Here is a 10,201-nt window from a genome sequence, read left to right as displayed (position 1 = left end):
TACCATATACTCCTCCCTTTATCAACAAAATGGAATGCAGTGTATGTTATCCATGTGACTTGTTTTTAAATTGATCCTAAATTTACTCCTACATTGCAACTAAACAGGTTTAAAAAGAAGACTGATAAAACACTGTAATTTTTTTTTTTATTTTTACTTTAACTAAGTTCCCATGACTGCTGATGTAATAAAGCCTTAAATTAAGGTTTTAAATTTCTCACGTAAACCAATTAAAAAAAGATTAGAAATGGAAAGTTTAGTCTAGTTGTCCCTATCAGGTAGCAGGCTGGCTGTGTGAACCTTAAAAGTCCAAAAACAACCTCATTGGGTTGACTCTTACTTGTTTTATAACTTCCTCTCCCTCCGCAGATCTTTTTTGGGGTTTTACAGCAGAAAGTTCAGCCATGGCGGGTGGAGGATTTACAGACGGAGGAGCATTGAAAAGAGCCCATCTATACGAATATAGAATTACTGGTTATTTCGTATTCGCTTGTATAGTTGCTGCTCTTGGTGGATCTCTTTTTGGTTATGATCTTGGTGTTTCCGGTCAGTTCTCTTCCTCTTAATAATATTAATATCATAAATGTCACTCTGCAATTTGTTTTTGTTTATGGAAGACACTTTCAACTTTGACTTTTCTTAACAAAATGACACAAATTGTTTGTTTTTTCCATGGTGGTTTTGGGTTTATCATTGTAATTCTCAGTGAACAAGGCTATTAGATTAAAGAATTGCTTGTATAAATTTTTGGGTCCTCCAATAATAAAATCATCGTTCTTGTGTGCCGGCCGAAAATTTTCAGCTTCAATTTTTACTTTTATTTGGTGAAGGTTATTAAAACCGGACTGGGTAGGCGGTAATAGGTAGTTTGGAGGCTGCTTAGGACCGTTAAAAGAAGCCCACCTAATATGACGGTTCAACCGGTGACCTCTAAAACCCGGTCACTGGTTGAAGCCTTTTTAAAAAAATTAAACTCTTTAAAAAAAATTAAATTAATAAATTGTATTAATTTAATTAAATGTTTGATTGCTTTTAGTAATTTTTTAAATTATTACTCTCTCCTTCCGCTTCATTATATAAATTATTTTAGGATATTATTTCATAGGTATAAAAAGAATCAAATTAATAAATTTACATTTGTGTTAATTTAAATAAATGGTTGGAGAAAACCTTAGGAGGTTAAAGAACACGTTAATACATTTAAAATTTTTCTTGAAAAAATAATTATTTTCTAAAACAACTTATATAATGGAACGGATGGACTACTTAATATTAATAATATTAATTACTAATTAGTCTTTTTTTTGAAAAAAAATTAGTCTTTACTAGTTAGTTTTCTATAATTACATTAACTTTTTTTTATTATAGAATATTATTATAATTAATAGAATAATTTTTGTTATTATTATTATCAACGTTTATTATTTTAGAAAGTTAAATGAAAATAAAAATATTATTTTTCATAATATTTTTTTTTTGAATCTGGTTAATCCTTTAGATCATCCATTTTTTACTAACCATACATATAAATTTTATCACTTTAATTCAAGTTGGTCTCACAACTTTAAAACATCTTTATATATATTAGATTCACATCTTTCTAATATAATTCTAGGACTCTATCTCCGTTTCTTATATATATGTTGAGTTTGTTTTTTCTCAGTCTTTCTACCGGATATCATTCTTGCAATCAGGTCACTGTAAATCTGATTGGTTTATTTGACATGGATGAGACACTTTTAATGGTGTGTAATGGATGTTAATTGAAACAATGGCAGGTGGAGTAACTTCAATGGATGATTTCCTCAAGGAATTCTTCCCAAAGGTGTACAGAAGAAAGCAAAAACATCTAAACGAAACAGATTATTGTAAATATGACAACCAAATCCTCACACTCTTTACATCTTCATTATACTTTGCTGCACTTGTTTCCACATTTGGTGCTTCCCATGTCACCAGAAACAAAGGCCGTCGAGCCAGCATCATCGTCGGATCATTAAGCTTCTTCGCTGGAGCAGTTCTCAATGCTGCTGCTGTCAACATTTCAATGCTCATCATTGGCCGAATTCTTCTTGGTGTAGGCATTGGCTTCGGAAATCAGGTACCCCCATTTCTTTCTAACATTTTTGCAACAACTTATAATCCAAGTGTTGCTGTTGATTGTAATTACATTATTCAGGCAGTTCCCTTGTATCTATCCGAAATGGCTCCCGCGAAAGTGAGAGGAGCAGTTAACCAATTGTTTCAACTAACAACATGCTTAGGAATCCTCATAGCTAACCTCATAAACTACGGAACAGAGAAAATCCATCCATGGGGTTGGAGGTTATCTCTCGGATTAGCAACAGTTCCTGCAACGCTTATGTTTGTAGGTACGTAAGCGTCGCAATTTCTCACGAGATAACACGATTTTAACACTATAACCCCCAAATTGTAATCTCTATTTGTAGGAGGTGTTTTCCTCCCGGAGACTCCGAACAGTCTAGTGGAGCAAGGAAGATTAGAAGAAGGAAGAAAAGTGTTAGAGAAAGTTAGAGGAACTACAAAAGTAGATGCAGAATTTGCTGATCTAGTAGATGCAAGCAATGCAGCAAGATCAATAAAACATCCATTCAAGAACCTTTTAGAAAGAAAGAACCGTCCTCAATTGATCATTGGAGCATTGGGGATTCCTGCATTCCAACAGCTAACTGGGATGAACTCAATACTCTTTTATGCACCTGTCATATTCCAGAGCTTAGGCTTCGGTTCGGGTGCGTCGTTGTACTCATCCGTGATAACAAGCGGAGCACTTGTTGTTGGTGCCCTCATTTCAATGACCTTTGTGGACAGATTTGGCAGAAGAGCTTTCTTTTTGGAAGCTGGAATTGAAATGATCTGCTACATGGTCAGTAATTTTCACCTAGTCAGTTTGGTCAGTCAGCGTTAGATCTATAATACGCTATGATCTGATGTTTTTCCAAAATTTGAGTAATTGAATATGAATGATCTGATTGTAATTGTAGGTGGCTGTGGCAATAACATTAGCACTCAAGTTTGGGGAAGGGGAAAAGCTTCCAAAAGGAATAGGCATATTCCTAGTGGTGATCATATGCTTGTTTGTGTTGGCATATGGAAGATCTTGGGGGCCTCTTGGATGGTTAGTTCCGAGTGAGATTTTCCCATTGGAGACTAGATCGGCTGGGCAGAGTGTTGTGGTGTGTGTAAACATGCTTTTCACAGCTTTGATTGCTCAGTGTTTTCTGGTTTCTCTGTGTCATCTTCAATATGGGATCTTCTTGCTGTTTGGTGGCTTGATTCTTGTTATGAGTAGCTTCATATTCTTCCTCCTGCCTGAGACCAAGCAAGTCCCTATTGAGGAAGTGTATCTTCTATGGCAGAGTCACTGGTTTTGGAAACGTTTTGTGGGCGATGAAGTGCAAGATGACAAGACTGGATCCCAATCTGAAAACAGACGGAGGTGGAGAATCACTGAATTATGTAGTTGCGGGATAAATTTTAATGTCGATGTTTAAATTTGAGTGGTGTCGGAGTTACTGCCCCGAACCGTGAGGATCCCCGCCCCCTTGCCATCCGTGTTCCCCCAAATTTAAATTCCTTTCTTAAACAGAAAATATATCTCATACCTACTGTTACTTATTCAAGGTTAAATGTTACTTAAATTCATAATCAAATTTTGCTTATTAAAATGAAAAACAGAGACCAATATTGGAAAACTAATTTTTTTTAAAAGATTTGGATCCTCTACTTGAGAGGATCTCATTCCGTAATATAAATATAATGTAATTGTTTAATCTGATTCGAGGCTAATCTGATGGATCATTATTGATATATTGTGGATTAAAGTTAGAACCCAATCAAAATGAGAAAGATAATATATGATAACGAAGAAAATGAAAGTAATGCTTATCTATTTATAAGTTTTTGACCATGTGAAAATATTATTTTAATCATGATTTTGTCAGTGTATTTTTTCTATTGGGTTTAATTCGAAATGGTAATAAAATACATAAAAAAAAAACTATACAGATATACTGAAAAAAAAAAAAAAAAGGTTTAATGTATATTTACACCTTTGTATTACATTGAATGTACACGCTTCTTAAAAGTTGTACCAAACAACGATGGAATTGGACCATCATTCTGCATTTCTCTTCCATGTTTCCTAGCAATCAAACATTAGTTATCATTCAAGTAGTCGCACTTGAAGAATCAAACTGCAAAACAGATATTTAGATAGCTAAAGCGACGACGTTTGGCAATTCAGAGGCCAACTTTGTCAAATCAGTTATACAAACTAAATCTCTTTCCCGCCATCATAAGAGGTCTCTGTAACAAACCAGTGGAGAAAACCAAACCCACCAACAAATTCTTCACTCTCTCTCTCTCAAGATATGACCTCCATTTTTTTTTCTCTCATTTTTCTCTCCACTCTACTCCTCGCCACCGCTTCACCACTAGGTCCACCAAATTCATCGCCGTCACCTGACTCATCGGGACCAGGCTGCGTCGACGAGCTCGTCGCAATTTCCCCGTGCCTCGGTTACGTGGCCGCAGAGCCAAACAATGTGACGGACACAATTACTTCTCAGTGCTGCGACGCTTTCTCGAAAGCTTTCAATTCTCGTGACGGCAACTGCTTCTGTTACCTAGTGAATCAACCTCTTATCTTCGGATTCCCGCTGAACGAAGCGAGAGTGCTTTCTTTGCCTACTGTTTGCACTTCCCGGAACGGCAGCGTGACGACTGAGGTCGGCGTATCGATGGCATCGATATGTTCAGGTTTGGAAAACTCACTTGAGTTTCTTTTCCCTATGGATTAAATTGAATCGTTTTTGGCACTTGCTTAATTTGATTCATGTTTATGATGAGACCGTGAGAAATCTCAGATATTTCTATGTTTTCCTGTTATTAATTAGATGCTTCGATCGACGCATATGAATTTTCTTCTAAAAATTTGGGAGCATATGTACAGCTGGTATTAATGGAAGAGTATAGGCTAAAATGTTATTGCAATAAATAATAGAGAACTCTTTATACTCGTAGACGTAACTTTAACTCTGTGTTGTGCATAGTTATCCAAGTTACACTAACATGACTTTCTCAAAAACTATTAAAAAGTGACTAACAATTACATGCATTTGCTGTTTAGCAGAGTCACCTCCATTGCCTCCTCTCCAGGGCTCAACAGGAGTAGAGATTTCAAAACCACCTGCTTTAGGTACTTAGAAATTAGAAACAGGGATCATTTTCTTTTCATTTATTTGTGTGCTTAGTAGTTGAGTCTTACTAAAAAAATCTGCAGATACATTTAATGGTTCATCTCCTTCGGCAAGCAGGCCAACATCTGAATCTGTTCAGAGATCTCCAACAGCAGCAGCACAGCCAAAACCAACCAGAAATTCATCCACAGTTAAACATATTTGCAATTGGTTCCTCCTAGAAGCATTACTTTTCCTTGCCATATATTTTGTTAATTGATATCATTTGATTGTATAGGAAATGCTACAATTACTATGAGCTTTCTCCTTTATAGTGTATTTGCTTTTCAATGGCAAGTTTTTCAATGTATACTCTGCAGAACAAATTTTGAGATAATATCTACATGATCCTTAGAAAAAGTTCAACACTTTTAAACAGTTATAGCTTGCACTATTGCATGTAAAAATGCCTTATATCAAGCATTTAGCTTCGCAACTCAAATTGCAAATAACTTGTTAGCTACATAACAAAATAAATGGCTAGAATTTCATAGCATAAACAACTCAGACTTGAGGTGGCCAAACCCTACATCACGAGCCAGAGTTCATGATTCAAAACCTACCCTCAAAATTCCAACCACCAAGTAGATGGAACATCCTCTCTACAGGTCAAAACTAAAATAGAAAGTAAGAATCTTCAATAACCAGATTGAAGTCTACATTTCTTTTTGTTATGTACTTGGAGACTATGCTAATTTTACTTCCACCCATCAGACCACTCATCTTCATCTTTAGCAGGTTTTGGAATTTCTGCTTGATAAGACTTTCCACCCCATTCCAAGCCGCCGTCTTCTAAGGGCAGAGGATTTTGCTCGCCATAGTTATTATTGTCATAGTAGGGCAGAGGAGGATTTGGCTTGTCATAGTAGGGCAGAGGAGGATTTGGCTCGCCATAGTTATTATTGTCATAGTAGGGCAGAGGAGGATTTGGCTCGCCATAGTAGGGCAGATGATTTTGTTCGCCATATTTATTGTTGTCATATTCTTCCTGTATTTCATCAAATTCCGGCCTTGTAGGGAGATCACAACCCTGATAGGATTCATTGTCTACACAATACCATAAGAGCTTATTCCAGTATGGATCCTGCAGATTGCAAGCAACTAAATATAAGTAGTCTATAGTCTAGAAAATGCATATGCATGAAAGTTACAACTGACCCCATGAATCGTTTAATATGCATCATTTTAACACCAAATGGCAGTCTGGTCCACAATTTAATTAATTGCTCACTTGTTACACAAACATAGGTATAGTTTAATATTTTCTTCCAATTAAATGAGTTTCTTTCTCTTTAAGTTGATTAATATTAGATAGCGTCAAATAAGAACCAATACCTTGCTGATAATGTGAGGATTGCCGATAATGACAAGCAAAGACATGGCACGGGTAATAGCCACATTAAACCTTCTATGATTACTCAGGAAACCCAAACAATAAACTTTGTCAATCTCTTTGTGTTTGACTGTCGATCTGACAGTTGATATGACAATTACTCTCTTTTCTTGTCCTTGAAATTGTTCAACACTGCCAACTTTTATGTCAGGCATATCCAAATCATCAAACGTTTTCTTCAACTTGAGTACCTGCTGCCTGTAAGGTGTTATAACCCCAATGTCAACCTCCTCTAGATTTCCCTCAGCAATCAGCTTGTTTACAACCTCAACTACCTTGCTTGCTTCTATTCGGTTAAACCAAGATGGATTGTTTCCTTCTCTCTCATCACACCCTTGTATACCGAAGAAAAGAACTGGAAAATCTTTGCGCGGTATGAAATTTACCGAAGACAGTAAGGAATTTGTGTCATCTGTAGACTCTTTGCTAGCAATCAATTCCCCATCATAGAACAGTTCTGAAGGGAGAGACAGGATGTCTGGGTGACATCGGTAGTTCCTAACTAGTTTTGTTACATAATTTTCATCCCCATTGCAGTAATATTCACATTCAAAGAGCCTCAGCAAGTATGATTTTCCCAGTCCATTCCTTTCAGCATCTCTAGAGTAGATTACAGGACCCAATTGCATGGGGTCTCCAGCTAGAACAACTACTGTATCGTTCCGGCTCAGGGTAGAAATAGGGATCATGCTTTCTGGCTCTGATGCTTGGCCAGCCTCATCCAGGAAAATATGGGAGAAGTGACCTTGCCTAATACCCTCTGCAAATAGATAACAGGAACTCACATATGTACATACAATGACCCTATACTTTCTAAGAACACTGAGTGGGGGACATTTGAAGAGACTGTCATCGAAGAAACAAAAAGGAAGCATATCAGGATGAACTTCTTCAAACGATCGAGTAGTTGCATTAAGTCTGAAAATCTCATTCTCTCGAATGTTGATGGAATTCTCAGTTAGAAGCTTGTCTAGCAAGTGATCTGCTGCGCTGTTTGATGGTGCGCACACAAGAATTCGAGCATCAGCTCGGTTTTTATACAGCTGGAGGATTGCTTCCACTATAGTCATGGTTTTACCAGTACCAGGAGGCCCATGTATGACATAAGGTGGAGCTCCTTTGCATCCAAGGATCCTCTCTATGGCACACATCTGCTCTTCATTAATACCACATGTAATGGGCACCAGAGTACTTGTTTCAATAAGCCTATTTCTGGAGCACTCAGATGGAAATAGGAATTCTGCCCCCAATTTTTCTGCAGCATCTGAGGCCAGATACATTCTTCTCATGTTGATCCTATTATAGGTGAAGTGCACATCATAAAGACTCCCATCTGAATGGCGCACATGGAATTCTAGGTCAAACTTCAAATACACTTCATCAGCTTCAACACGATGAATAAAACCCTGAAAACAAACAGTAGCTAAACTATAAAACAATACTCTTATAGTCAACAAAGATTCAAGAAAAAGAGTATGCACCAACTGCTTCCTAGCCAGTGGAAACTATTCAAACAGAAAATTAAGTCAAAACAGCTATCTTAATATATGAACAAAAACCTGATGAGGTTTCATTGGTTGATCCATATTTGAAAGCTTGGCAAAGATAAAATCTCCATGGACAAGTGAAGGTCTCCGCTCAGCGAGCCCTGGGACCACGAGGGACAAAAGATTCCCCTTCTTCCTCATCCTTACACCCACCATGCCATAAACGCTCATGTCTTCCTGAATAATATAGTAATAACAAAATAAATAACATAGGATACATTTGAAAAGAATATATAAGGAATTTATACCACTATCAACACTGTTCTTCCAAAGGAAAAGGAAAACTTTTTACCTCCAATTGTAGTTCTTCCATGACCAACAATGTTTTGAAGTAATCAGCGTAATGCTCTGTTGTTAGACCTGCCGTAATAACTTGAGGAACTTGTTTGCTTTCTAGCAACTCTCGTAATTCTTTAGGAATCTCATATCGAGGAAGCCTATTTTTAAACATCCGGCCTCCCTTCCCTACAGGACGTGAACCAGGAACATATGTGTCCACAGTGAATTGCTTCTTTCTAGCAACTCTTGAATATGGCTTGGTTGAAACCAAGGACCTGGATATCTTATCTTCAGCCAACACAAAAACCACTCGTTCTATTGTATCGCTGCCTATAGCAAAAGTAACAACCGTAGTGTACAAACCAATTACCTTAGGCATACAATTGAGCCAAATGGTCAAAGTGTCACCCGGAAGAAGCATCCTTTCCTCCAATGCAAAGGACTCCAGGAAACCTCGACTGCAATTCCCACCATCTGCTGATGGAGGTTCCATCAAGGAAAGGGTGAAAGAATTCTCAGGCTGTGATGCATAAATTTTGATCCCTAATTCCACCTCTTCACTGGTGGTGTTCTCAATAGTAATTGAATTTGTAGCAATCTCGCCCGAAACTACTGATTGGGGTTTCCCATCTATAAAGGCAAATGGAACAGAGACAATGACAGGACCCTCTTCATTCGGATTATAGCTACATACAGACTTGTCGTCCTGATAATCAATAAACCCAATTTCCCCTTTATCTCCAATAACAGAGAATTGGTCATCGTCCCACTTTCCATCAATTGTACCCATTTCTAATAAGAAAATAAACAAAAAAAAAATACACATAACCATCAGCTCTCGAAAGAACAATCATAGACAAACCAACAAAAAGATGCAGTTCAGTTCTTACAACTTAACAACTAAAACCACAATGCAGCAAGTGAAGAGACTAAAAATCAGATAATCATTACTCATAGGGTGTCAATTTGTGACATGATAACACAATTTAAACCGACTGAAATCCGCTAAAAAGTGTAAGAAACGAGAAGTGCGATAATACATTGACGATTTTTTAGAAACTGGAGATGAACACATCGGCAACAAAATCTAACCGCCGTTCAATCTATATAATCAAAGTGTTGAACTCTACTAACCTGACCTTCAATATACAAATCAAAACAAAAGTTACCTGCAGTGAGATTCCAAAGGAATCGGGAGCGGATGAATGCAGATGGGTAGAATCTGAAGAAACGCTGAGAGAGAGATGGATAGAGAAACCCAAACCTAACCAGTGATAGAAATTGGTATGGAGTGAAGTATGTATGGGTAAAATGGGAGAGCGTGTCTCCACTTTATGAGTTGAGACTAACTGGAATCTTTATATCAATCAGTTACAGTATCTCTGGCATCGCCCAAAGATATTGAAGTTAATTAGACCTACCGATGGTCTTTAAAAATTCAAAGGGTTGAATGGGGGAGTGAAGCTTATTAGGCATTTCTTTTCTCTTTTTCCTAAAAATAGGAATTTATTTTGTTAAGTTGAGCCCAAATGCATAACACGTGCCACTTTAAAATCTATTAAATAAAAAAGGTAAAATTTTACTTAAAAAATATTTAAATATATGGGTATTGTTGTTTTTGAAAAATACAAATTCTTTTTTAAAAAAAACGGTTAAAGGTTATAGAGACGTTAGTTCATTCTTTTCGAAAAATACAAACTTAATTTAAGAAAGTTGTTCAA

General features: G+C 36.8%; 2 protein-coding genes across 2 annotated transcripts; one reads left to right on the top strand and one right to left on the bottom strand.

Moving 5' to 3' along the window:
* The first annotated feature begins 333 nt into the window (after positions 1 to 333).
* On the top strand, positions 334 to 3,644 carry LOC136219710 (sugar transport protein 14). The gene is made up of 5 exons (XM_066007203.1): positions 334 to 546; positions 1,779 to 2,101; positions 2,180 to 2,372; positions 2,451 to 2,887; positions 3,006 to 3,644. The coding sequence occupies exons 1-5, from the start codon at positions 405 to 407 to the stop codon at positions 3,513 to 3,515; spliced, it is 1,605 nt and encodes a 534-aa protein (XP_065863275.1). The 5' UTR covers positions 334 to 404; the 3' UTR covers positions 3,516 to 3,644.
* A 2,028-nt stretch (positions 3,645 to 5,672) lies between these two features.
* Positions 5,673 to 9,944, bottom strand: LOC136219709 (probable RNA helicase SDE3). The gene is made up of 5 exons (XM_066007202.1): positions 9,650 to 9,944; positions 8,494 to 9,272; positions 8,214 to 8,378; positions 6,597 to 8,060; positions 5,673 to 6,345 (listed from the first exon to the last, which is right to left on the bottom strand). The coding sequence occupies exons 2-5, from the start codon at positions 9,268 to 9,270 to the stop codon at positions 5,959 to 5,961; spliced, it is 2,793 nt and encodes a 930-aa protein (XP_065863274.1). The 5' UTR covers positions 9,271 to 9,272; positions 9,650 to 9,944; the 3' UTR covers positions 5,673 to 5,958.
* Positions 9,945 to 10,201: the final 257 nt, after the last annotated feature.

Source organism: Euphorbia lathyris, chromosome 2 (genome assembly GCF_963576675.1).
Source record: "Euphorbia lathyris chromosome 2, ddEupLath1.1, whole genome shotgun sequence".
In the NCBI taxonomy this organism is placed as follows: Eukaryota; Viridiplantae; Streptophyta; class Magnoliopsida; order Malpighiales; family Euphorbiaceae; genus Euphorbia; species Euphorbia lathyris.
Note: the sequence above shows the minus strand (reverse complement) of the source record. Positions and strands in the feature narration are given on the sequence as shown.